The 27,204-nt window shown below is 36.8% G+C and overlaps 6 protein-coding genes across 9 annotated transcripts; 2 read left to right on the top strand and 4 right to left on the bottom strand.

Moving 5' to 3' along the window:
* The first annotated feature begins 1,231 nt into the window (after positions 1-1,231).
* LOC18012729 (EIN3-binding F-box protein 2) lies at positions 1,232-4,217 on the top strand. Its single transcript, XM_006394723.2, has 2 exons — positions 1,232-1,457; positions 1,817-4,217. Exons 1-2 carry the CDS (start codon positions 1,433-1,435, stop codon positions 3,655-3,657), a joined length of 1,866 nt encoding a protein of 621 aa, XP_006394785.1. The 5' UTR covers positions 1,232-1,432; the 3' UTR covers positions 3,658-4,217.
* LOC18012728 lies at positions 4,039-5,648 on the bottom strand. Its single transcript, XM_006394722.2, has 5 exons — positions 5,326-5,648; positions 5,127-5,226; positions 4,934-5,033; positions 4,740-4,816; positions 4,039-4,557 (listed from the first exon to the last, which is right to left on the bottom strand). Exons 1-5 carry the CDS (start codon positions 5,417-5,419, stop codon positions 4,296-4,298), a joined length of 633 nt encoding a protein of 210 aa, XP_006394784.1. The 5' UTR covers positions 5,420-5,648; the 3' UTR covers positions 4,039-4,295.
* Positions 5,649-5,875: 227 nt separating this feature from the next.
* LOC18013047 lies at positions 5,876-7,209 on the bottom strand. Its single transcript, XM_006394720.2, has one exon. The coding sequence runs from the start codon at positions 7,150-7,152 to the stop codon at positions 6,058-6,060; it is 1,095 nt and encodes a 364-aa protein (XP_006394782.1). The 5' UTR covers positions 7,153-7,209; the 3' UTR covers positions 5,876-6,057.
* A 753-nt stretch (positions 7,210-7,962) lies between these two features.
* On the top strand, positions 7,963-12,340 carry LOC18013046 (ACT domain-containing protein ACR2). 4 transcript variants are annotated; one of them, XM_006394719.2, is made up of 9 exons: positions 7,963-8,188; positions 8,624-8,703; positions 9,936-10,023; positions 10,156-10,207; positions 10,363-10,477; positions 10,566-10,633; positions 10,718-11,437; positions 11,516-11,620; positions 11,803-12,340. In XM_006394719.2, exons 2-9 carry the CDS (start codon positions 8,664-8,666, stop codon positions 12,181-12,183), a joined length of 1,569 nt encoding a protein of 522 aa, XP_006394781.2. In that variant the 5' UTR covers positions 7,963-8,188; positions 8,624-8,663; the 3' UTR covers positions 12,184-12,340. The 4 variants fall into 4 exon arrangements, with proteins under 4 accessions (XP_006394781.2, XP_024006958.1, XP_024006960.1 ...); XM_024151190.1 differs by having other exon boundaries at positions 9,916-10,023; XM_024151192.1 differs by having other exon boundaries at positions 9,916-10,023; positions 11,709-12,165.
* Positions 12,333-15,006, bottom strand: LOC18013092 (probable glycosyltransferase At5g25310). The gene is made up of 4 exons (XM_006394717.2): positions 14,755-15,006; positions 14,310-14,473; positions 13,170-13,518; positions 12,333-13,083 (listed from the first exon to the last, which is right to left on the bottom strand). Exons 1-4 carry the CDS (start codon positions 15,004-15,006, stop codon positions 12,415-12,417), a joined length of 1,434 nt encoding a protein of 477 aa, XP_006394779.1. The 3' UTR covers positions 12,333-12,414.
* A 7,634-nt stretch (positions 15,007-22,640) lies between these two features.
* LOC18013162 (putative protein TPRXL) lies at positions 22,641-23,713 on the bottom strand. Its single transcript, XM_024150987.1, has one exon. It carries the CDS (start codon positions 23,600-23,602, stop codon positions 22,970-22,972), a length of 633 nt encoding a protein of 210 aa, XP_024006755.1. The 5' UTR covers positions 23,603-23,713; the 3' UTR covers positions 22,641-22,969.
* Between the last annotated feature and the right edge of the window lie 3,491 nt (positions 23,714-27,204).

Genomic DNA, 27,204 nt, shown 5'->3' with positions numbered 1-27,204 from the left:
CACTTTCGCTGCTTTCAAAAACAATAATATTGTTTACTTTTCTTCTTTTAAAAACACATCAACATGTTCTATTATTTTGTTCACATAGCTTGCCAATAATGATGATGCAACTACTGATAATATACATACATGACCACCATAACAAACAACAGTTAACTAATTGTTTAACTGTGACTATGTTGTCACTAGTATACATGATGGAGATCTGTTGGCTTTTCTCTTAGTGAAAATACTAGTTGGGATGAAAGTTCATATTAGATATTAATAGGTTGAGAAATCAAATTTTTTTTTCTCTAGTTAACCTGAAATTGGCCTAAGTGAACTTAACTTTTGCATTTAGAAATGAAATTAAACCATGATAATAGAAGGCTTTTTGAGATGGACAGTGCAGAATCGGTTATACCGTTTTGTAATTTTACAAATATATCATATCTACTATAGTATCAGATTCTCATGCGAAATTTGTAATCAATTATTAAATAACAAAAAAAACTCTTTCAAAAAAAATTATTAAATAACAATAAATAATGTATCAAACTATTTTTATAGTAAAATTTATAGATGAATAAACCCCTTAAAGGAATATTATATAAATCATTTTGTTAAAGAATATCATAATTACCTATTTATGTTTTCATATGATTCACAAATCGAAGCCAAGAACCTTTAAATATTTCTCAAATAGAAGATTAGCATGGATTTGGACTATGTTATCCCCATCATTAAAAAACATGTTACGAGATATCCAACATTTGGTATTATTTTTCAAATAAACAATAACTAATGTTGTTACAGTCATGTTTTTTTTTTTCCAAATTCCTCCAAGTTGAATAATATAAAATTCAACCTAGTCGACATCTCAATGTTTTCTTGTCAACTATGCATGTATTCGACATTTCTTTTCCAGTCCTTCAATGTATTCAGCCTTTTTTGTCAACCTTTAGCTCTCAACTTCAATGCATTCAAAACTTTATGAAATAAAATCATTTGTTCTTTCTTTATGCTTTTAAAATTTATTATAATAATGTTTCTGTTGTCAGGAAAAAAATTAAAATAATATGATTACAAATACAATTGGGTTTGGTGGGTCTTGGGAACAAAGAAGGTAGAGAAGAAATCCGACTTTCTCGCGTGTATACATTGAACTTTGGCTTTTATTCCCTACATTAAAGCGCACCGTACGCCCTCCATCATCTTCCACATCCTTAAAGACGTTTCTCAATTTTTCTGCTTCTGTTATATCTCATAATTTTATCTCTCTTCTGTAAATCTTCTTCTCTCTTCCTTTTTGCCCTATATTCTAGGGTTCTTCGCGTTTCATGAATCTCAGTCTTTGTCTTCTATTCAACACCGTCTCTGCTCTGTTAGTCTCCGTCTACGTTCTCGTCCTCTCACCTACCTTCCTGGAGTTTCTTCCTACGGTGTTGGAATTATGTCTGGAATCTTCAGATTTAGTGGTATGCTCTTGAATTCTTTACTTGATTAGCCGAATATTAGATTCGGAATGGTTTGATCATCATCATTATTTATATTACTCGGCATAGTTTAGAATCCCGATTTACTTTCCATTTTTGTCTCCTTGGCTTAATTAGGAAATCTACGATTTGATAAGGAACTTCTGGTTAGGTTCTAGGGTTTAATCCGCTTAATCTCTCCCTGGTTCCATTTCGTAGATGTGCTCTCTGTACATCAGGTCGCTTTTATTGTTCTCACGAATTCTGTTGCCTATGCTTAGTGCGAAAGATTTTCGACTTTGAAAGTTACCTTCTTTGAGATTTCGATTGACAATAATCGATCTTTACTTGTTCGATTATAGGTGATGAAGATTTTTTCCCTGGGGGATCAATGCATCTATCGCCAGGGAGTTGTCCCGGCGTATATTTCCCAGCACGCAAGAGATTGCGGATTGCTGCACCGTCAGTTCAAATCGGTTTTGAGCAAAAACAAACTTCAATCGAAGTATTGCCTGATGAGTGTCTATTTGAGATCCTAAGACGCTTGCCTTCCGGCCAAGAAAGGAGCGCCTGCGCTTGTGTCTCCAAGCACTGGCTTAATCTTTTGAGTAGTATCAGCAGGAGTGAAGTGAATGAGTCTGTTCAAGATGTGGAGGGTGAAGGATTTTTGTCAAGAAGTTTGGAAGGTAAGAAAGCCACAGATTTGAGGCTGTCAGCGATCTCAGTTGGGACATCTACGCGCGGAGGATTAGGGAAGCTTCAAATCCGTGGGAGTGGTTTTGACAGCAAAGTGACAGACGTTGGCCTTGGATCTATTGCCCATGGTTGTCCATCTCTTAGGGTTCTATCTCTGTGGAATCTGCCTGCAGTTAGTGATATTGGTCTGTCTGAGATCGCACGGTCATGCCCGATGATCGAGAAACTTGACCTTTCACGATGTCCAGGAATAACCGACAACGCTATGGTTGCAATCGCCGAGAACTGCCTGCATCTGAGTGATTTGACAATTGACTCGTGTTCTGGTATTGGAAACGAGGGTTTAAGGGCTATTGCACGACGCTGTACCAATCTGAGATCTATCTCTATCAGGAGCTGCCCACGCATTGGAGATCAAGGAGTTGCTTTCCTCTTGGCCCAAGCTGGTTCTTACTTGACAAAAGTGAAACTCCAGATGTTGAACATAACGGGTCTGTCTCTTGCCGTTCTTGGCCACTACGGAGCAGCAGTTACTGATCTCGTGCTTCATGGCCTTCAAGGTGTGAACGAGAAAGGCTTCTGGGTAATGGCAAATGCAAAAGGGATGAAGAAACTGAAGTCCCTCTCAGTAATGTCGTGCCGAGGCATGACGGATGTTGGGCTCGAAGCTGTTGGTAATGGTTGCCCTGATCTGAAGCATGTATCTCTGAACAAATGCTTGCTTGTTTCTGGCAAAGGACTTGTCGCTTTGGCCAAATCTGCATTGTCGCTGGAAAGTTTGAAACTTGAGGAATGCCACAGGATCAACCAGTTTGGTTTTTTGGGCTTTCTCACGAACTGCGGTTCAAAGTTGAAGGCTTTCTCTTTGGCAAACTGTATGGGCATCCAGGACTTGAACCCGGAATCACCTCTGCAGTTAACCGGTTGTAGCTCCATACGGTCTCTGTCAATCCGTTGCTGCCCTGGGTTTGGGGATGCAAGTCTCGCTTTCTTGGGGAAGTTTTGTCATCAGCTTCAGGATGTTGAACTCTCTGGATTGAATGGAGTGACGGATGCAGGTGTGCTCGAGTTGCTTCAGAGCAACAATGTTGGTCTAGTGAAGGTGAATCTGAGCGGATGTATCAATGTATCAGACAACACAGTCTCTGCAATATCCATGTGCCACGGACGCTTTATGGAGTCTCTTAACCTTGATGGCTGCAAGAACATCACTGATGCAAGCCTTGTCGCAGTGGCCAAGAACTGCTACTCAGTTAGTGACCTTGACATCTCAAATACTTTGGTCTCAGATCACGGGATCAAGGCTTTGGCATCTTCTCCCAACCACCTGAATCTTCAGGTGCTTTCTGTTGGCGGCTGCTCAGCGATTACAGACAAAAGCAAGGCATGCATACAAAAACTAGGCCGCACGCTTTTGGGGTTAAACATCCAACGATGTGGTAGAATCAGCAGCAGCACTGTGGATAACCTTCTGGAACATCTATGGAGGTGCGATATACTTTACTAAAAAAAATACCACGTTTTCTGCAAAACCTTAGTATCCAGTCAAGTCTTTTTCTAGGTTTTGGTCGCTAAACCCATAGATTTCACGTACAACTCAGTTTCTTTCCCAGAACGCAGCTGCTGTTTTTTTCAAATTTTTAGCAGGTTCCTTCTAAACAAAGGAGCCTGTATCTACAGCTGTTGTGTTTATGGGAATCCTGTGAGTGAGTGCTGGTAATCTAGTTAGGGTTTGGTCTTGACCGTCTTTTTGGAGTTGTTGTCTCTCTATGTCTTCGTCCTGTTCCGTCAAGTTCTTGTGGGAGTCCTTGTTCTCTGGTTTAGGTTTGTGAACGTGCCTTTATCTTCGCCCCTGTAGAGCTTTTGGCAATGGCGGTGTAACTTCGTAGCCGCCATTACAGCTCTTCGGAGTTGTTTTTTTAGGTTGTGTTTCTGCCAAAAGCTCTGTTTTTTTTTTTCCACTTTTTTTGTTAAAGGCACTATCTGTACTACTACTGATCATTGTATAAGCTTCCCTGAACATACTATCCTTTGTAATAGAACAAGATCCTTGGATCATTTTGTTGTGATTACAAATAATGTATAGTGTCCTGCGACCAAAAATCTTACAAATAGAAAAACAAAAATGGAGAAGCACAGAAAAAATCAATCGTCTCTCCAAGTATCCCTCAAAGAGTAATAGGCTCTGTCATTGGCAAACCCAAAAAGCTCCTTTAATCCCAAAGCAAAGCAGCAGCCTCGGACAGTGGATAGACAAGACCTGTTCTCCCCTGGAGAAGTCTTCAAGTCATGATCATCTCCGTACCTCACGAAGCTTCCTTTCTCGAGATCATCCCAAGAATCGTGATCATCAATCTTCTCCATTCTATTCACTTCATCATCTCCATCCTTTGCTTCTATCCTCTCTCTGTAATTTTTTTAGTTGGTTAGAGTCAAAAAGGCGTGGATTCGATTGTCACAGTCCGGATAAAAACTGTGTGGATCACGGATATCGCAAACGAATCAGGATATTAATTTGTTCCCTATCCACCTCTTGGATTGATTGATTATTCACCAAGAACAAAATCATTAAAGAAGAAAAACACTTACGAAATCTTTTGCTTGGATTTCCTAGAATATCCCTTGTTCAGTACTGCATTTCCCGACACATGGTTTTTAAACCTTACCTGAAACATATATGCAACAACGTCTTGAGTTATGTTTATGTTCGAATCTCACTCCTGCCTGAACCTCTTTTATATCACACTTATCACAAAAATGAGATGAAATTCAGCAACCAAAACCTCATCACCATCCTTCATCCCATAACTTCCAATGCACTCCGTATCGGTGACTAACTTCTGACCCCCAAAACACAAGCAGAAATGCCCCCACACGTGTGACCTTCATCATTATTAAAAAAAAAAAAACACTTTCTTAACATTTGCATTTACCGTAATGGAAGAGAAAATTTGTAATAAAAATTCAAGCATGTACCAAGATATCTTGGAGGGTCCCTTCTTGGGGACGTGACTGAAGGCAGTCTCTATGGCAAGCTTGAGATCCCCAACGGTTGCCGAGCTCATTACGTAAACATCTTCACACATTAAATATATAAAAAAATAAAGCTAACGAAACGAGTATTGACGAGTAGTGAGCGCACAACGTAAGAGATAATATATGATGATGCATTTACCGAAGGAAGAGCCATCTAGTTTGAGAACGGAAAGCCTAATGGGTTCGGTGGGAAGTTTATCGTAAGAAAATGTCCGGCGATGAAAGCTTCCCATTTCCTTAAAACAAGATCAATGAAAATCTAGAAACCCTATGTAACACGATATTAGCATCCTCTTTGATGGATCAGGGTTTCAAGATTTGAACTAGAAAGAGACACAAATGAATTTTTAGGGAAATTTTTAAAACCGGGATTCGAAAGTTTGGTAATATTCGAATGAGTGTGTTTCTATTTTGTCTGATTCGTTTGGGGTTCGAATCAGACGACGAAATTTTGGTGTAGTTGATGGAGGTTTTTACGCTTCCTTTGTTTTGTTTGTTATTGCCAAGATTCCTTGTTGAGAAAGTTAGGGTCAGCCGCGTTTCTTGTGATTTCTTCTCTCTTTCAATCATTCTTTTACTAATTTTACCATTTTGCTTTTTGCTAATTATATCAAATATTTGTAATATTTTTGGTCGCCACTACAAAAGCTTTGACGTCTCCGTCATAAAATAAGCTTTTGAACTTGTAACAAAACCCTTATTGGATTCTTTTTAAAACATAAAACTTTACATCGATGCATAAATGTTTATACATAAGAAAAAGCACTTAACCAAATCAACTCTTTCAAGGTTTCAACTCAAATAATGAGTTTGAATAAATATTACCCTAGTCTCAACTTCATTTTGAGAGTTTTGAGAAGATTCGAATACATCAGTCATTTAAGAAAACGTTTCGAGCTATGTCCATCAACGAACTGATCCCCGCCGGAGAGAATTTCCGGGCGAACAAAAACGGATCTTTTCTCGTCCGGCTTCTTCCGTCGCCGTACTTGGGCTTCGCACTTCTCAGCCTCCGTATAAGTCCGGCCCCAACTTCCGACGGTTTATACGTTCGGGGATGACCATGATCAATGACGCTCCAATCCACGTGCGTGAGCGTCGCCGACACACATCCTTGTGGGTCCTTCATGTGGAGGAGAGTAGGGAAGTAATGCTCCTCCGGGTAACACGTGTCGTTACTTACGCAAGCCTTGTCGAACTTGGACCATATCTCCACGTCACTCACGACCATCCGCGCGTGGGCTCGTGTCAATGTCCAGAACTGCGAGCCAATACGAAACTCCTCCGGTGGCACCTCCGCGAGCATCGCGTAAGGTCCACGCGCCGCCCACCTGTCGTACCACCCCGGCTCGTTGTTGAGGATCTCGATGAAGCTCTTTGTGGAAGAGACGAGTGTGTTGTATGTGAAGTTGAAGGAGTGAAGTGGGATGCAAGAAGGGGAGAGGAGGATAAACATGTAATTTGACGGGTCGTGGAGAAGCGCGTGAGCGAGTAAACGACGCGCGGCTGAGACGAGTGTTGGAGTGTGCCGGTAAGTGGGTTTTGAGGAAGGTATGATCCGGTTATGAAACGTGCCGAAGAAACCCGGTTCGTGTTTTTGAGTTGGGTCTACATGGACGTATACATTGTAGAGAGACTTGTGATGATCAGAGGTTTGGTTGAAGTAAAGCTCCCAAATCGGTGCTAGTGGAAGGGACGTTGTTGTTAAGAACATGAAAGCGAGTTTTTTGGGCAATTTAGGTTTAGGGTTTGGATTGACTTTTGAAGCTTGGCTAAGGAGCAAGTCGTCGTGATCTAGTGGCTGAGAAGTGGTTACTCGGCGAGGTGTAAGGGTATTATTGGAATTTTGTATTACTAAGAAGGCCGGCTGAGTAATGGCAACAGTGATGGCTAGTCGGGGGGCCGTGAAGGTCATCATGATAGCTAAAGGCACACAAACAAGTAGAACGAAATACAAGGCCAACATTTTATGTTAAAATGACTTTTTTTTCTTTACCACCACACAATGTAATCGTCGCATTAGATTTTTTTAACAGTGAGTACAAAATCTTTTCGTTTAAACGTTTAAATACAAGGCCAACACTTTACTTTTCTTTCGGACAGAAAAAAACAAAAAAAAAAGGAAGCGCTTCACATTGTTTGTACTTTGTAAGGTAAGAAGCTTTATTTGTTTTGATGTTTTTCATGGCCCGTTTGGTTAATAAAACGTGATCCTTGGTTCTTGTTACATACTCTTTTACGATGCTTTAATCACATTTTCTTTTCTTTTCATTTAATTTTCTAAAGTTACATAATCATTCACATCACACCTTATGTTACACATCCTGCTCAACTATTAAAAGATCTAAAAATTTATATAAATCATCAAAAAGAGAATCAAAAGTTAGAAATAATGGATTGTTGTGTTCTTCAACTTCATAATAAAAAAAAAAACTTCAAGTTAGTCAGACTTATTAAGTCAAAATATATATATCTGTTACTTAATCACTTTTCAGAAATCTGAATGAAAGTTGTACTGTATCTCCTCTTAATGCAGAAGGAAATTTATGGTGTTACGTTTATATATGTATGGAATCCAATCCACCAAAGTCACAACACATGCACGATAACACAAGGTAAAATTTTTTGTTTTTTGTTTACCCTGATGTGGTAGTAAATAATGTCTGCTACCTTATCACTAATGGGCCTAGCTTTGTGACAGGCCTAAAACATTTGAAGCCCAATAAACATAGAGTGGACCGAAGGAAATCTTATCAGTGGCAACTTAACATTTCTCAGAATTTACTTCCTTCACCGGAAAGAAGCTTTCTCCCGTGAAATCCTGCGAGTACTCAAAATTCAAAATCACAGTTCATGCAAGACGACTTGATAATATTCGGAAAGCATCGGAAGTTGATCTTTTGATTGATCGAATTAGGATTTTCTGGTGGCCGTACGAGTCGTTTTGGCGGAGTTTGATGCGAGCTCACTGGGTGAAGCAGATACGGAGTTTGATTCTACAGGTTTAAGTGATTGTTTTGGAGTTTGCACTGCTTTACTTTCTACTGTTTCGATTTTGATTCGAGTACTTGTTTTACCTTTTGTTCAGTTTCATTATTTAGTTTGGGAAAAAGATATTTTAGGCATTGGTATAATGGTTGTCTTTTAAGAATTATTCAGTTCAATTGATGAACAAGAAGAAATGATGTTTATATTTCTACCTCAAATGTTATGATTCTCACAGGACGCCATAAGTTTGCTTAAATGGGTTTTGGTTGCCAATATTGTTAAAAGATTTGCACGGAAAATAATTCCAATTAGGTTTCTGGAAATTTTCTGAGGAAATACATAAATAAGTGCAATTGATTCAGCTCAAGCTCAAACTGTAACCCTCTCCTATAGATCTTGAAAAAAAAAACTCAAGACTTATCTCCACTAGTAATTTTTTCGTCCTGCAGGATACTTGAATGCATACAAGCAGTGATCGTAAACGTCGCTATGGGCTTCACTTGCCTCAGACCAACACTTTATGCCTCAGGTAAGGATACGCTTGGCTCTCCCTTCAACTTAAGTTTCTGATATTATGCTTCAATTGTGTGAGCTGAGCTTTGTGTCATCGCTGTGTAATGTGCATGCCTTCTTTTCAACTTTATGTAATGGCTTTAAGTAGAGTGTATATTCTTAAATCGTTGATTTACGCCCCCAATGCTTGTTTGCAGTTTGCTCTGCTATACCGTGTTCATCGACGTTATTATTTGAAGGCATGTTCAGATTCTTATAAGTAATGGTTTTTCGTTTTTAATTGAAGAAGTTATTAGCGGTCGGTATGTATATTCGTTATCACAATTTAGATATGTAACCACTTGGATAGGTCCCATCTCTTAATTTCTTCATGGATGCCTTTTAATATGGTTTAAGTTACCTTTTTAATATATTATGTAGTGTTACTGCTAACTACACGTTTTTCGCCATATGGGTGTAAGTATTGAATAGTAAATTAGTTATGTAATTTATGGTATTTTGTAAATCTGGGGGAAATTTGCATTTTTAAAAGATTTTGTAGACCGTTTCAAAGCCAAATGATCTGGATAAAGAGATCACACGTTTTTGTGTATGTGGCTTCTAAATTATTCACATGGAGTTAATGCTCTCACTTCTACTTCATTTTGGAAAATGATTTTGGTATTATTAACAGAGATTTTGCAACTTTAATTGTCTCCTAAAACTTAGGAAAACATGTGGGGATTAACAAATCAGATGAGAGAGACAAGCAAGAAAACAAGGAACACCTTATTTTCACTAAGTCTCTTACCATTTCTTGTATTTGACTTTGACAAAGTTCTTGACCTATATTGCTACTCTACACACTATATAAATCAAATCAAGAATGATTTTTTCATCATCCTAGAATGTATCTATATTAGAATTTCTATCATTTTTTAATAAGTTTTATCTTCTCCTAACGAACTTCGTCCACACGTTATAACACACTAATTCCCCTAGCTAAACTTAGTAAATGACTATCTTGTCAAATCCTCTGGATTAGAAGGTGGAAATCTCTTCTTGATTCATCGCCTCCTCTGTCCAATACACCAAACTTCTTACCTATCTTTCTTCTTTCCTTTACACTATTTGCCTAAACGGTTTCGTATATATACAAAAACTCAAACCTGTGGAAACACGCTCTCTGCATACATTGCTTAGATAAGGAATCGGTTCCTCGCCCTTCCTCTTGCATCTCTTTTCCTAGTTCTAATACAGGAATCACAGATCGTGCGGTAGAGACAATGCAGAAAGTTTGCTGGCCTTACTTTGATCCTGATTTTGAGAATCTTGGTGAACGCATATACGGTCCACCGTAAGCTCTTTCCTCTCTTCCTCCGTTATAAATCCTTTGAACAAGAATGTGTATATATCAGTGAATTTGTATACATTTTCATCATCATCATCATCATCATCTTTTTTCTCTCTCTGTGTGTGTACTTGACAGATGCAGGGTCTACATTGACAATGACAGCATCCAGGATTGCACCGTTGTGAAGGTATGCACACAAAATTGCGTGAGCTTTTAACGTTTTAGGAGAATGAAATGGTGTTCATGGACGCAAACGGCTGTTGCAGACCAATTGTTCTTGTGTATTGTGTTTCCATTGTGCATATCTGATCTGGGTGCCCTCTAAAACGGTTAATAATGAAGGTGAATAGTGAGAACAAACAAGGGCTTCTTCTGGAAGTGGTGCAAATCTTGACAGACATGAATCTGATCATCACCAAGAGTTACATCTCTTCCGATGGTGGATGGTTCATGGATGGTACGTACGTATCCATATTTCTCGTTTACGCTTATTCTATATATCTCCATTCAATATAGCTTCACTTTGGAAATTCACTTGGATGCAGTTTTCCATGTTAAAGACGAGCATGGAAATAAACTCACTGACAAAACCGTCATCAACCACATCAAACATGTTTGTCCTAAACTTGGATCCTTGACTAAACCATGTTTATTTTTGATTTGAGTGTACTTACGACATGATAAATTCATAATGTAGACCATAGGTACGAGTAGGCGAGAATCCGAATCTGTAAAGGCCAGTAAAGCCAATAACAATGCAAACAACATATCCTTGGAACCTCCATTGATTGATCACGGCGAGCACACAGCGATAGAGATGACTGGAACAGACCGACCGGGCCTCTTCTCAGAGATATTCGCTGCTTTCGCGGACTTACATTGCAACGTTCTAGAAGCTCATGCTTGGAGCCACAACGCTCGCTTGGCTTGCATTGCTTATGTCTCTGACGACAATACTCACGCTCCCATCGATGACCCAAGCCGCTTGGCTTCCATTGAGGACCACCTCAGTACCGTGATCCGTGCCACAGCGGATCCTGCCTCCAACTCTACGCACGTGGGTCACAAGGAGAACGAGATGGATGGCTTTCTTGCGGGACAAGGCAAAGGGTGTATGAATACCAACGTGGAGAGACGCTTGCATCAGCTAATGCTCTCTGTTAGAGACTTTGACGTACCTTTTAACGGGCCTTCTTCATTGGCGTTACTGTCTTCCAAATTAGAGTACTGTGATCAGAAGGAGAGGAAGACAACAAGAGTTTCGATTGGGAATTGTGAAGAGAGAGGATACTCTATTGTGACAGTGAAGTCCAAGGATCGAAGAAGGCTCATGTTTGATACAATCTGCACGTTGATTGATATGCAATACGTCATCTTCCACGCCGCTCTCAGGTCCGATGGAGCTGATGCTTTTCAGGTAGGCCATGAATAAAGCTTCCTTCAAATTATTAGAATTTCAGGGTTTGATGTTTATGTATTGGTTTAAAACTTGTAGGAATACTTCATAAGACACGCAGATGGACGCGCATTGAACACAGAAGGCGAGAAAGAAAGGGTGATCAAATGCTTGGAAGCTGCTATAGAACGTCGGGTTTGCGAGGTAAAAAAAAAAAAGAAAACTTTGTTAACATTTATATGTGTTAACTAGGAGAGATCAATCCAGAATTACTAACTTTGGAATGCTTCAGACAGAAGAAATTTTAGAGGAAGATTCACCAAGTTGTTGGATTCTAGTTAAGAATGGTAAACAATTTGGGTGTGTGGTGTATGGCTAATATGCAGGGGGTGAAGTTGGAGTTATGCGCAGAGAACAGAGTAGGCTTACTCTCTGACATATCTCGTGTGCTCCGTGAGAACGGCTTGACTGTTGTCCGTGCAGACGTGGAGACGCAAGGCCAGAAATCGCTCAACGCTTTTTACGTCAGAGATATTTCCGGCAACAAAATCGATATGGAGTTTGTGGAATCAGTGAAGAAAGAGATGAGACCAATCCATCTTGAAGTCAAGAACGAAGACAATGCAAAAGACAGAGTTGCGACCCATGAACAGAAGCCAGCCTTGGCTGCACCGCAACCGCAACCGCAACCCCACCGTTTCTCGCTCGGTGAGATCCTACGGTCACAAATCGAACGCCTTTCTCACAACTTCGTCCCAACCAAATGATTTGATATAGTTAGTAATTCGGTATGGTATAAAGATTTAGGTCTTTTATAATTGCTTTGCTCTGTTGATTAGAAAGTTGGAATAATTCACCATTTATTTTAGTAATAACACCAAATATATGTTCTCCATGATATCTAAACATTAAGGTACTACACTTTCTGAGGCTATGAGTTAGATAAACCTAACTGGACAGTTTTTTTTTATATATATGACCTATATGATCCGTTCTCCTTACGTGAGCTTCAAGTTAAGCCTACGTAGCCAAATGGAGTGAAGTGTCATGTGAAACGCATCGAACCTCTTAGGTGGATCGTTAAGCTCGAAATGTCGCCTCACGTACCGCAAATTACGTTTAAGCCATTCGTATTTCTCGTCAGAGATGGACATGAGAATCTCCTTCAACCTAGGAATCTCTGAAACGTCAACTTGTACGGAGAAAGTGTCCCAACGAAGAACATCACTGAAGGGCAAAACGAAGTTAACAGAGAGAATAACAGGGATGCACTCGGAGAAGATGGCTTCGGTGACTCTAGGGCTTGCTACCTCGTAGCCACTGGGACAGAAACAGAACTTAGAGCTTCTCATGAAGTCGTAGTAGTTCAAGTGCTTAGGAAGGTATTCGAATACGGGCATGTCCGGGTCACGCTGTTTCCAATGCTTTAAAAGGATCGGTCGAACCGGTCCGTGGACTCCGCCTGCGAAGAACGCTAGGTGTGGCCGTGGGGAAGCCATTAGGGTTTTAGAGAACCTGAGTTGCGGATGGACTTCACCGCCGTGGAGTGAGACCTCAGGTAGAGTCACGTCTTTTGTAGGGTTAAACCCTTCTGACGAATTAGCATTGCACAACACTCGGATTGATTTGTTGAACAGATCTTTATTTGCTTTTGAAGTGAGAGGTCCCTGCATTAGGAAAAGGAAACCCATTTATACCAAACTCTGGATTAACACAGAGGAAAACAAAAGATAGAAAAACAATGTTGATTTACCCAATCGTGACAAGCAAGCATGAAGTGATCAGCTCCACTGGTTCGATTCCAGAAAGGGTGATTAATGGATATTAATCTGATGTAATCAGAAGCAAAAGTTCTCAAAGGCTTTGCGTCGTGGTTGCCTTCGTATAAGTATCTGACCAGCCAAGTAACACTGAAAGGCAGGAAGTAGACATGGGCTTGGTCCGGGTCGTATGTACGGAACTTGGTCTTCCTTTTCTCCATCTCCGTTATGAATCTGCCTTCGACCGCGTATACGCTCTTGCACGGTCCGTCGTGAGCTAACGGTCGCTCGCCTTCTTCGTATACATACACCTTAAACCTCTTCTCCATTTCCAAGTAACTCCTACAACACAAAAAAGGAATTTCGTTTAAAAAAAAAAAAATTGTTAATAACATTTTCTTGTACAAATCATTGTTTCGTGATCTCAACTAATCTATTGCTGCAGACTGCAGCTACCTGACACTTGGTGTGGCACATTTTAAGTAAAAAGTATTGTTGACTAAAGGTGGTTAAGGACCATCATACAATTAATAATCAGATCATGACAAAAATGTTGAAAACTGTAAGTGTAGGCTTTAGCAGTGAGCCGTAATTTGATAAAAGCCAATTTGTAAGAAAGTGACGTATAATTCTTGAAAGTGACACATAACAGACCTTAAATCGTAGCAGACTTTGGGTTAATTACACTGCCTAAGGTATATATAGACTGGTTAATTAATTACAATAGCATATCCTATAATCTTTATGAATCGATTGCTTGTAAAAGAGTTTCTCTCAAAATCCTAGTATAAAAAAAAAATAAAGCTGAGTTTCATCATGAATAATAAGTAAGTTGGAAGATGCTTTTTCAGAGAGTATGATACAAAACTAGTGGTGTGTGTGTGTGAATTTTCGATACAAACAATAACGAAATCAATTTTGGTTCGAAATCATCGACTCGTTAGCGTCAATTAGAAGATTACTTATAAAAAAAGATTAAAATCTACGCAAACCCGGAGATTTAGCCGTGCGCAATTACTTTAAAGCAGAGCAGTTCTAACTTCTAAGAAAAAGTTTAACTCAAACTTTTGGAGTGTGAGAATTTTGTTTTTCTAATTTAAAATTCATTCATGAACACATACATAATAACGTACCGATATAGAGCAGAGGGATTACGATAGACTTGTGGATTGGGAAGGTCGATGTTGAACAATGTAGCGTCACGATTCGAAGCTGCTTCGAGAATCGATGCCCTTGCTTTGCCCAATCCTTGTTCTACCATTTTTCTCCGACTTAGCTTCTTCGGCTTCCTCTGCGACTGATTCATAGAATGAACGAACATCGGATTTTGAAACCAAATCTCAAATTTCAAAATCGCCGAATTATAACATGGTTTTCGATAATTTGAATTTAAGCAAACGGATCAAGCTAACGATGAAGAGGAATTCTCAGTTTCGGATTTCGAGAACAGCGATGACTTAGATTTAAGAGCTAATTTTCTCTGCATAATTTACTCAAGGGAATTCGAATTTTGAAAATCGATTTTGAACAGAGTAAATTGCTCGAGAGAGTGAGAGAGAAAGACGAAGAAACGCTTACACTGGTGTTACTCGATCTGATGAAGAGGATCTGTTGTTGAGAGACGTCTCGAGAATCAACGACTCTGTTTTGTTCTCCTGATGTGTAAACGCTTCTCGGAAGCTCACTTTCTGGGAACGAGAATTCAAATTTCCGAAGAGAGTAGTCGAAGAAAGAAGTAGAACACCGAGAGATCACAAATACAAGTGCGATTGATCCAATGAAGATCGACATTAAACCGAATCTCGTGTATCTGCTCTGAAACTTGTCCATTTCCTTGTTCTGCATTTGATTTTTCCGAGAAAATGCTTTCCCGGGAAAATTGAGAGAGAGAGAGAGAGAGAAAATAAAAGAAGAGAAGTGAGCCTCTCTGCTCTGAGAGGGAAGTTTGTTCTAGTATTATGGTTTAATGGAGTTTTTGAAATAGCGAAGAATGTTTGGATTTAACAATTATAATTTGCACCGTTCCGTTCCACGGTTCATCTAACGTCTCCTTATTTTTATTTTTTGTTAAATTCTAACATACACTGTATACATATTAAAACAGGAAAATTAATGAGTAATACCTTTTCTAAATTTCCACCGATTTCTTACCATTTAACACCTATTTAGTATCTATTGAGAAATCTAAGCTTATAGAGGAAAAAAAATCCATAAAGTTCCCTATTAAAAAAGGTTTGAAATTTGGAAGAAAAAAAAAAGCGGTATATATTTGTAGTAAACCTATCGTAGGTTAAGCAGTGAGAATATTTTTGTAACTTATCTCTGAAAGACTGTAACCTTATCATCTTTTTGTTACTAAAAGTTAACCTAGCATTACTACTAGCATTGGTACTATCGATAGCATTATGATGAAAATTTTGATTATGACATCATTTTTGATCTAAGAATTTTCTACTTCAGCCTCGACAAAAAATTGCAGATGACGAGTTAAGCAAAAAAGAGTTACTAACCTTCTTCGTTCATAGCAACAGACTGCATTGAAGTTTTTTAAGAAATAATAAACAAACAATATGAAAATTTATATATTACATTAGTACATATGATATGATTTTCTAAATTAATAATGACACATGTTATGATTTGGTGAATAAAATTGTCTTTTACTTATTTGTTTGCTTAACTTGTCCTTATGTTTTGCTTATTTTTTGCTCTCTAGTTGTAAAGACTATACATTATCCCACTTGTATATCACTCTCAAATCACTCTCTTCTTTAACATTTCTGGCTCTGCATTTCTTGCAATTCAAGCTAATCTCCTTTGCTTATTACCACAAAAGGAAAGAAAAAAAAAAGAGCATCAAGCTAATCTCCTTTGTTCGCAACAACCTAGTTCGTTCCGATCAAAGTACAATACCTCTCAGATCCTTCACGATCTGCTTAAAACACAAATAACTTGAGACACACCTTTGACCTTTCCTGCTATTATTTTGATCTACTAAGTAATTAATTTAACATCACCTGTTCTTTTATAAATGGATGACTTGGTTCATTCCCATGTATTTGTGTCCTAATCGGATAAGTGAAAATGTAACATATGATTGCATAGATATTTATAAGCAACCAGGACTTGATCATCCCTTGCTCAAAACCCACAACATACAGGTGCATTGTCTAGGATTTTGCCTCCTACATTTTTACTTGTATTAATGTGATATATATTGACTATACAATTTATCATTTGAATAATATGAAACCATCAGTTTCAATACATGAAAAAAAAAAAAGAATCAAACCGGCAACATCAAAACATCTAATAAGAAGAAAATAGGTCCAGATGGAACTGGTCCTACATTGAGATATACAAAAGAATTCATCACAAACCCACAAATTTTCGCTGAGAAGTATTTTCATCCGCTATCAGATGTTAGTCCTGGAACACATGTAAGCAATCATCTCAACCTCCTAATATGGTAGATCTAATAATGCTTTGTATATGTATATGTATATTTCAAGTATTAAGCCATTAATTATGTAACCGGCTCTTGGTAGATTGCTGGAGTAAGGTCACGTAATGGTCCATTTCATGGTGTAGAAGCTTTCTTTAATGGATATACGCTGAACGTTGGAAAAGATCAAGCCTCATATATATAGTCGAATATACATAGGTAGTGGATTGAATAACCAGGTCAATATTATCTCAGCGGGTTGGATGGTAGGTTTTACATTTTATTGGTTTTTTAATTAATTCATTAAGTTAACCTCTGGATATAGCTAATCTTAAAGTAGTGCAAGGTCTTTTTGATAGATAAATCCAGGCTTTTTTCCCGACGGACTTGTTTGGACATATGGATTTTGAAAAGTGGCTACCTGCGAACAATTTTATTTTTGTCGAAATACCTTAGTCAAATATCATGTAAGATAAAGTTAGGCGAACCATTCAACGATTACAAGTGCAAATGTGGCCATATGATAATAAGTCGTAGCACAAACAATACGCTAAAACTAATGCTACAGCAAGCGAGTTAAAATACAAAGTTCAAATCTCAGTAGGTTGTTCACCTCGTAGAAAAAGAAAAACAATCAGCGGTTTAATTTATTTAGAACGATATTCTCTCAATGAATAAATAACCAAAGAACAAAATAAAAATTGAAACAAAACAACGTATCGGAAAAAAAAACAAAACCCTAATGAGAAACCTCAATAAAAAAATTACAAAAGTGAATTGTGGTCTCGCTCGTCTTCATATTGCAGTTGCAATCCCTTATGCCGACTACTATGCAAGTCAGAATATATATGGGATGAATGCGCAGAATTTCATCGCCATAATTATGGGGTTTAATTGATTAATGCTTTACTGATTTTTTCCCTCTAAGGCTATCTCATCAATCGAGTTCATTTATATTTATAATCACTGCGATGCTTATTTAAACTACACTAGGTTTAGGATTTATGATTTTCTTTTCCCTATAGGTTTAGGATTAATGATACAGTAATTTTGGTTATCTGATCTAACCAACTAACAAACATAATTAGAAACGTCGTTAACATTAGTTATTACAGCAGTTATTAGAGAGTGAAACATATATTTTCCGTTTCCTTGAATTGGAGACTTAGACAAAAGATCGGCTGGTTGATTTCCATTTCTTGCTAGCCAAACAAAGTTGATGTCTTCAAATTTCTTGCTCCATTCCTTGACTTCTTGAATTCAGTTGTAAGCTCCAAAGTTGAGTGTGAATCCATTGAGTAAATTCACTAGAGATTTTGAATCTCCCTCAAAAATAACTCGACGATACTCTCTGATCCAACTTGATTATAGAAAAAACGTACGTAACTCCTATGAGATTTTTTTTTTGGTAACTCCGAAATAAATGTGAAAAGCTCATCTGGGTTTCCCGAAAACCCAACGGATCAAGTGAAAAGCCCATATAAGTGAAAATGTAATTGGACAAAAATTGATGACATTGGGCTTTTTAGTTAATTAACACGTTTAAACTAGAGGGGAGATCTACGGTCGATGATTTGATGTACGCAAATCTTCTGAATTCGCAATAAGTTATTAGAGCCATCAAAACAGAGTATCATCATCGAGCGATATACGATATCCTAACATTAAGCAACTAGCAACATGTAATTTTGCTTATATCGCCTTTTTATTTTGTTCCAAGAAACGTTAATTAGTTGGAGGATTCCATCACAATATGGGCTTTTTGAGACAATAGCCCGATGTAATCGACTTTCTTCATAAATAAATTTGATGCTCAGAAAGGTATATACTGTATCTCTTAAGCTATTAATTAAGGATCAATAGTCAAGTCTAGTGTTGTATTACATATTCGAGAGAATATAGAAGGACGATGCTAAATTTGACTACATTGCATAATTTGCATTAAACATGTTTTTGATCGTGAACGATTTAAGAAGTCCAAAAACTTTAGTTAATATTAAACCAAAAAAAAGATGTGTATAGTTAAAGTTAGTTAACAGCATCTTAAATAACTTGATTACTGCGTGATAGAAATCTCAAAAGCGGATTACATATGTATGTGGGGGTCATGCATGCGAAAGAGGAAAGAGTTTCTAACTTCTGATTAGAAAACCTTAAAGTGATGCCTCCAAAAAAAATTGACAAAAAAAAAGGTTCATAAAGTTCAAAGGATTTGACATTTGGTGGTGAAAATGGCCAAACCCAAAACAATACAAAAACGAATAACCTTATCTCTTTGTGGCCTCATCAGACATCACATGTGGTGTCATAAAACTGTTGTGGATTGTGGGTCATGACTCCTTTCACATCTCAACGCCTATTTTCTTGGTTACTAAATGCCAAGCTAAATAAATTTGGTTTTTGCTTTGGTTTTATGTTTGGATAAAGTGAAAAAGTACATGAATGTATGTAAATACTCATTGCCTGACATTATAATCGAAAGACATTATCCGATCGTCTATTACTCTGTTGCTTTTATCTTTTGTTTTCCCTTCGGTGTGGATACCCATTACATATATCAATTTAAATTCGGATAATAGCATGCTGACCGAAGTTCTGAAAGCAACATGAACATAATTTAATAGGCTATTAACCTTAGTATTTTAGGTATTTTTGTTTCTTAATGTTTTTTTGTATATCTAGATCATGCATGTAAGAGTCTATTAGGCAGTTTTACCATGTTTGCTTGTTATTGTTATGTTTATTTTATTTTACAATAAGAGATAAATGATGATCAATAGATTTATAAAAAGCTGGACCTAATTACTATTCAAATATATCATCATATGGTCGGACAAGCCAGCCATCAGATCAAATATTTCCTAGCAAAGAGTCTTAGGCCGTTAGAACACCTCTAATGAGAGAGGTTGAAGGAGAAACTCTTAACTATAAATTAAATTAAAAAAATGAAAAAGTAAAAGAGAGATCATAAAAGAGGTTCTAAGAGCATGTCCATTAGACAAACCCACTTAGGAATCCTTAAAAATATTTTAATAGTTTTTTTTTGTTTTAAGGAAAATTATGAAACTCTGATCATTTTAATGGTCTATTAGTGAACCCGTAAAGGATGTCTTAAGAACTCCACTTTCAATTACAGAAAAAATCCTCAAATCAATAATAAAACCCTAATTTCTACAACTATATCAAACTACTTCGAAATTGATAAAAACAACTTACCCAGCTACGCATATGTATTAATCTTTCATAGAAGCCCCAATTTTGGTCGTCGTTTAGGAGATGATCGGTGATTTAGAGATTTCGCTGAGGGAACAAAAAATCGTATTCGAGAAGGAAAGGTTCTCGGCTTGGGATTTTTTTTCGGGGAGAGAGAAAAACAAATTGACCCAGAAAAGCATCTAAGTTTTTTTTTTCCCTCAGCCAGTAATAACTCACCACGTGAATTGTATTATGGATCGATCCCTAAAATCCTTGTGTAAGGATCGATCCATAACCTATGTCCATTTTTTTTAAAAAAAAAAACTCAAAAAAACTTAACAAACCCATCCAAACCCATTTAACAAACCTCAATGGACCTGGTCTAAAAACTCTTATATTAGAACTCCTCTCTCATAAAGCTTTACACATGTCAATTAATGATTGGTTTATTCTTTTAATTAACATAAAAATTAAATCAAATAATTAAATTATAGTAAAATATTAATTTTTTAATTTTAGTAACCTCTTTTTAAGATTTTACCATTGGAGGTGGTCTTAGGTACTGAAATAATTAGTTATCACCAAAGAAATGTTCGTATCAAAAATATACATGTATACTGTATTTCTATATATATATATATGTGTGTGCGCGTCATATAGTACATAACATCATTATAAGTAGTAAATTCTATTAGCGCCTTTAAGATAAAGATCGGACACATTAGTAGACAAATAGTGGTTGCTTAGTTTGTGCTGAGCTGGTATCGAGTGGATGAGAATCTGATAGCCTCCATTCAACATCATGTATTTATTTTCTTATCTGAAAACTCCATTTGAATAAGAGAACCTTTTGAAAGAGAATCAACCATCATTGGCAGTGCTCGGAATATATAAATAAAAATTGATATAGAGCTAAAACAAACACCTGAAAATAGGATATGATGTATAAGCGATAAAAGAACAAAGGTTGCAGAAAATTAAATTCGTTGCAAATAAGCCTAAAATTTTGAAAGATTGATATATTTCTCATAGAGAGAAAATCTTGGCAAAGTCGCAACTCAAGATAGGAAGAGGCCAAAGCAAAAGAGAGACCCATAGAGAGATGACGTAAACTTGTTTGAAGAAAATAATTGGCGTATCAAAATCATATTGGCATATAAGATAAGATATGGTCCAGCGGCCTACATGCTCATCCTCTTTCCGTTGCTTTGTTAGGAGGTCGGCTGAATCTTATCTTGCAAACAACTCTCACCATCCTGATAATGCTTACATCATTTTAATCCCACATTATTATCCTAATAAGGTTCTATTGATATATTAGATTAAAACTGATAGTGATAGTTTTGTACTTTTGTGTAAACATAATACGTTTACACAAATATGTTTTTCAAAAGCTCCAAATGTTCAAATCTGTTCCAAACACCCAAATATCAATATTTTTAATCGATTGATTAATTTCCTTATATTTATTTTTACTTAGATTTATAAAAAAAAATTAGCACAGCGCAAAAAAAAAAAGAGAAGAGATTATTTTTTTGAACACCAAACAGATAAAAAAAGTTTAACAGATAGTTCTTTAGCGAGAAATAATTTAGACCTAGATAAGTTAAAATGAAGTGTGAAACCAAAAATAACAATCAAAATGAAATGAAATAAGATAATTGCGAAAACTAAAAAAAAAAAAACTGAAAACTAGGAGTCACCCACCCGCGCGCGCGCACACACACATACACACAAAAACTCAAATCGTAGAAAAGTATATTCCAACATAAAAAATGAACTGATTCATCTACCGTCGGGAAAAGGTTACAACCTAGTACTTAGAGAGATCCTAAATTCGGTCAACAAATCAAAGCTAAGCCAAATTTATTAACTGATCAGGGACTCCCTATATAAATCAACCAAAGCATTATATTACTCGAACTTTACTCCCTCCAGATAAGGAAGACGTGTCTCTGCCAATACTCTCATTCTGACCACTACCTTTTTTTTAAGGGCCCTTTTTTAAATTAGTTGAATCTCCAACCGAATAGTATATTCTTTTTTCGATTTGTTTCTTAAAATTAAGTTCATGCTTTGCTGTTTTCCATTCATCAACCAGCTGTCACTTTCTCAAATGCTCCCCAAAGAGTCTTTTACGGGTTCCATAGTTACCCTCAAATAGTTTCACAAATTTCATTAACTACCATCTTCATCTCCTTCTTGAGATGTTTTGGAAATATCTGATTTTGTCTATTGATTATTTAGTATATTTTCTACCTTCAGTGGCTTCAAGAATCTCCTCAGGCAATCTAGATCTCTCTGATTCACAAATTCGTCCCAAAATTCGATACTTATTTTGTCCTCATTCCTTTGACTCTATTCTCTATCGAGATCTCCTTCTCTAAAGGTCAAAATGTTGATTTTTCTTACAGTCCAATTTCGTTTTTTTCAAGTCCACGAAAACCAAAACGAAGGTAACGGTTAGACTACGTAATGTTCTTGTACGAAACCTGAAAAAAAAAAAAAACAATCAAAAACGTTAAACAAAATATAAAATAAAAACGGAATTAGTCAAATAAATAAGAAATGGAAGAAAACGAAAAATACATACCTCTCACGACGAACAACGCATACCTGGAATAATAATGGATCACACAACGGGAGACACGACGACGGTTAACGGCAAACGGAACGGGTCAACGGGCGTGGAGAACGTTGACGGAACAATTAACGGTGAAGGCAACGATGCAAAACTCAACGGGGATTGACAATATTGGATCCAAAATATTTAACCAAGTCCCATTTGTTCTCCTTTTCCAGATTTTAATTACCACCAAATTTCACTACTGATCCGATTTTTAGATATTATTTCGACTTAGGGAAATATTGTGTCCTTGATTAGCAAACGAGTACTATGTACAATGCATCTCTCATCTTCACCCAACAAAACAAAACTTATGACGGTGTCGTTTCGGTCTCCGTTTTACAATACTCTGCTCCGGCATGACTCAGCTCGAATAGCTTCCTCTTTGATTCAGATCCGAGTATCAGCTCTCTTCAGATCCAGACTTTCTTCGCCGGATCTATCATCCTCCTCGGAACCAAAGCTCTACCAGAAACGATGATTTCCTGAGGCCGATTCAAAAACAAGAACAAACCTGAAAAACCAGATCAAAGATCATCTGCTTTCGACATGGACGATAGCCTGCTAGGTCGAGGCTGATACGCAGATCGTCTCTTGAGCTGGTGCGAAGACGGCCTTATCAACGCCGTCAACGCTCTTCTCACCCATTCACCCTCGACGCCACCAATTCTCACCAGAGAATTCGTCATCGCAGATCGACGCATGTTCAAACTGTTGGTCGGATACGTCACTGCGCCTTGGCCGTGTGGATTCGCGACGTTCTTGTGTAGACTGCATCGGAACGATCCAGGATGAGTCGTCGGCGAACACATACATCTCCTCCTCGAATCCGGAATCTTATTGCTGCTAGGCTTCGAAACAGCGATGGATCGATTCGGCGATATAGATCTGTTATCGATCGAATAACGAAACGACTGCGTCAACGGCGCCGATTTGAATAGGTTCACGCGCGTCGGAGATGCGGATCTGTGGTGCTGTTGATGGTGGTTGCTGAAAAAAGCTGAAGACGGCGACGAGAAGCTGGAGCTTGTGGACGAAGCGAAACCTGAAGACGACGGAGACGACACACCGTTCGAATACACACCACAGAAACGGCCTGATGGCGACACGGAGCGAAGCACCGGCCCGGTAGATCTGGTTCTAGAAGATGTAATCGCCATTTGTTTGTAGAGAAATTCAAAATCGAAAGAAGAGAGACTTGGAGAAGAAGAAGACAAAAGAGAGAGAGAGGAAGCTTTGTTTTCTGTTAGGAGTCCCCGGAGGGTGGTTGGTTCGGCAAACCTAGCGAGTCTCAGAATGCGAATTTATAGCTAGAAACGATGGATGGCATTTCTGTGATTATCTAGAAAGCTCGTGACCTTTTTCGTGCTTTTTGAAGAAAAAAATTGTATCGGGTTAATTGACTTAACCATTGTTAAGTATACATGGTTTTGGAATTATTTTTTCTTTTTGATTTGCTCTCCAACTTGCCGGTTTTTGCCGTCTCGAAAAGAATCGGATTCTGATCCAACGGCTGATTCAGCAGAGTGCTTTTGTGGGCACTAGCAATGCCTCCACGTAATCTGGTTCGAGAAACGGTCAGCTTGTAAATTACGAAATTACCCCGTGAAAGCTGTAGATAATTACGGAACTACCATTGTCCTCTATTCGCAAGGGCCAAATTTTCATTTTCAGTGACCCTAGCAGTCCTCCAGCTGGGACAACTTTTTCTCTTGAAGCTGATAGTTTTTTTCACTCACTGATGCTTTTTTCTATATTTAAAACTACCCGCGCAATTTATTAGCCGATGTATTTATTGATAAATCTATTAAAAAAACTATTTTATGATTCTGTGAGTTCTTCTTACCAATTATATAAATTTTGCATAAGTCTCATGTATGTTCTGTCATGTTGCATGCTTAACAAAATGAAGCAGAATGTTTTGTTTTATATTTCTTCAGATGAATTTGTTTATATTTCGACTTAATTTTTCACTGAAAATATTTTATTTCTCACCAGATAAATAAATATAAATTGATTATTTTTCGTAGAAAATTATATTTATAGCCTGTGGATCATATTAGTTAATCAGTTATTTTCAAATTTTAATGAAATTCGCCTGTGATTTTGTTTTGTGTATGTGTAATATTTTATGGATATAGTAAAGAAATTAACTATTGAGTTTTCAATCTATTTTACACGGAAAAACAAATCATGATTTCATAGTTTTCAGTGTTACCAAACAAAAGAAGTATTTTTTTATTCTTTTAAAACTTTAACTTATTATCGAACACTCTTTATTTGTTTTTGTGTTCATACTCTTCTCTGTTGTTTTGTAACAAATAAAATGTTTGTCAACAAAACAAATAAAATGGTTGTCAACAAAATAAATAAAATTGTTTCTTTACCAAAGAAAATGTTGCATATGGCTGAAAAAAAAAAAAAAACATTTGCATATATATGAGCGTTGGCAACAAAAATGTGGCATTTAATACGACCAAAACAAGTTCCAGCAACTGTCGTAAGTTATAAGTTTATACAACCCGTGTAAGATCATCAACTCATTTAGAGCCTATATCTCATTGCTTGTTTCCAAAATCCGCCCACGGTTTCTAGCAACTAACGGAAGATTGTCAAGAGTTATTTTTAGTGTTAAAAATCTCACCAAACTTTGAGAAGAAAATCAAGTTTAGCATGAGGAAACTAAAACCAGAACGTTATAAGTTGGAAGAACTAACAAGAATCTAAGTAGTTTTTGATTTTAAAAATAATGTTTATAAGCATGTTTAAATTTCAATAACTCATAATCTTTAAGATAATTTGGGGGCATATGTTTTAGCTTCCTAAATCATTCGTCCTTAGTTTACATAAAAGTTAACTTAGAAAATGATAATTCTGTCTGTATATCAAAAAGAATCTTATTGTTGCCAGGACATTTCCTTTTTTTTTATTATCTATGGTAACATGTAAGATTAATGCATCGTTTGAAAAATGGTGTCTCGATCGAAAAGTAAACCCTTAGAAATAGTAACAACTAGGCATCCCTTGTCCAACCCAACAACAAAAAGTCGTATTCAGAATAAAAATCGATGCGAATAAGTTGACAATTTGTGACCATGTTATTATACTCATTTAAAAAGGAGAAAGAGACACGGGCTGTTTATTTAGAATTCAAACTCGAATCAAACTTAGGAATCGGTCTTTAAAATAGTGCCGTGGTCCGTGGACTTCCTTTTCTTTAACAAACAGAACCATCTACGTGTTTACATATACGAGAATATTTTATTGTTAAAGGCGTATGAATACCCGATATAAATTTTTTCCCTAATCTACGTGTTGATGCAATAGATCAGTATTCAAATTTTCGGTTGTTATTGGTTTACAGATCCAGTTTGTCTTTAAAAGCAAAGAATCGAAATGTTAGCACAAATAAAGACAACTTTGTCTATCAAAAAAAAAAAAAAAGACAACTTTGTTTGACATAATAAATGGGTATGAATTAAATATACATATTTAGTATAGAGTTAAATTAAACGAGTAAATGAAACACGAAATTTAGTATGGAGTTCAGACCTAAAAGTACAATAATTTGAGTTCGAGTGAATTTAACTTTTTGTGTGTTTGAATTTCCCTTTCTCGTATTCCTTTTCCCCTCTTGTATATTTCGAGTCTTTTCTTCGCTAAAGATTGTGTTAGCTCATCCTCATTTAAGCTCTTTTGATTCGTCGTTTTTATTGTTGTTATGATTTTTTTTTTTATTGAATCTAACTTCTAGCATTATACATCAACTGACGACAAACAAGCATAAAAATTGGCAACAACTTTGATCTTTGATACTTTGTAGTTGCTTTTTCTACGGGATTAGTCATGTTTTCAAGAGAAAATTGTTAAAGGACTTTCAGTTATTTTTCATAATTAAATTACGTAATATTGTATTAGTGAATAAATATTGAAAATGTTATCCGTACATGGCATAAATAGTTGTTGAACCAAAACACAACAGTATGGGGTCTCTAATGAATTGATTACGACAAAGTTATAATGATCTCGAACTTGACAATCAATGTTGCCAGTTGCCACTAAATATAACAAAATCATTAGATTACTAATCAGTGTTTTATGTTCAGTTGGCCTTTTTTTTGTCTATGAGGTTAATTATGTTAAACACAAAATATACAGTTATTGCTATGTTTTGAGTTGGAAGGTGAACAGATCTATTGATATTGAGGCAGATTTATATAGGAAACATCTATAGGTTGGTAAAAGAAGATGACTAGTTGGCAAAGGCCATATATTGCTTGGAATTATTAATAAACTTAAATGTGTAAGTTAGACAAACAGTAAGAAACATTATTTCCCAAATATGTAATAGTCCAGTGAAAAATACAATCCTCCTTTCATTGCACTTTGAGGATTTACAATGGCCTAACATAAAGCGAGAATAAAATCACTTGAATATGGTAAATATGAAATTGATTTCAGTGTAAATTTATGGTGCATGATTACCTATAGACTAGTTAATGATTAGTGTATGGTGCATGATTAGTGTATCTACCGTAGGCGATAAGAAAAAAAGAATTTATTACGAAGAGGTTGAGTTTGTGCTTTCAACTGCTGGTCTTAAAGCAGTCTTCAAGGCCTTGGAGTCAAGTCATATGGTTTTAGAAATTTAGACTTCATTATACAATTATTTTATGTAAGATTTTTCTTCGAGTAATAAATTTTGGTATTGACTCAGATTGGCGATCGGAAAAGCAGCTCAACAAATATATTTTTAATAACT

The sequence above is a fragment of the Eutrema salsugineum genome, unplaced genomic scaffold, assembly GCF_000478725.1.
Source record: "Eutrema salsugineum unplaced genomic scaffold, Eutsalg1_0 scaffold_6, whole genome shotgun sequence".
Taxonomy (NCBI): Eukaryota; Viridiplantae; Streptophyta; class Magnoliopsida; order Brassicales; family Brassicaceae; genus Eutrema; species Eutrema salsugineum.
The sequence above is the reverse complement of the archived record's forward strand: the minus strand, read 5'-3'. Positions and strand labels throughout refer to the sequence as shown.

Coding starts and splice junctions, on each gene's coding strand:
- LOC18013046 (XM_024151190.1), top strand. CDS start 8,633: ATGCATACAAGCAGTGATCGTAAACGTCGCTATGGGCTTCACTTGCCT. Junction 8,704..9,915: donor ACCAACACTTTATGCCTCAG/GTAAGGATACGC, acceptor CTCTTTTCCTAG/TTCTAATACAGGAATCACAG. Junction 10,478..10,565: donor TGGTGGATGGTTCATGGATG/GTACGTACGTAT, acceptor ACTTGGATGCAG/TTTTCCATGTTAAAGACGAG.
- LOC18013162 (XM_024150987.1), bottom strand. CDS start 23,602: ATGGCGATTACATCTTCTAGAACCAGATCTACCGGGCCGGTGCTTCGC.
- LOC18012729 (XM_006394723.2), top strand. CDS start 1,433: ATGTCTGGAATCTTCAGATTTAGTG. Junction 1,458..1,816: donor TGGAATCTTCAGATTTAGTG/GTATGCTCTTGA, acceptor GTTCGATTATAG/GTGATGAAGATTTTTTCCCT.
- LOC18013092 (XM_006394717.2), bottom strand. CDS start 15,006: ATGGACAAGTTTCAGAGCAGATACACGAGATTCGGTTTAATGTCGATC. Junction 14,474..14,754: donor TCAGATCGAGTAACACCAGT/GTAAGCGTTTCT, acceptor TCTATGAATCAG/TCGCAGAGGAAGCCGAAGAA. Junction 13,084..13,169: donor TGCTTGCTTGTCACGATTGG/GTAAATCAACAT, acceptor TTCCTAATGCAG/GGACCTCTCACTTCAAAAGC.
- LOC18012728 (XM_006394722.2), bottom strand. CDS start 5,419: ATGGGAAGCTTTCATCGCCGGACATTTTCTTACGATAAACTTCCCACC. Junction 5,227..5,325: donor ACTAGATGGCTCTTCCTTCG/GTAAATGCATCA, acceptor TAATGTGTGAAG/ATGTTTACGTAATGAGCTCG. Junction 4,558..4,739: donor AAATCCAAGCAAAAGATTTC/GTAAGTGTTTTT, acceptor AAAAAATTACAG/AGAGAGGATAGAAGCAAAGG.
- LOC18013047 (XM_006394720.2), bottom strand. CDS start 7,152: ATGTTGGCCTTGTATTTCGTTCTACTTGTTTGTGTGCCTTTAGCTATC.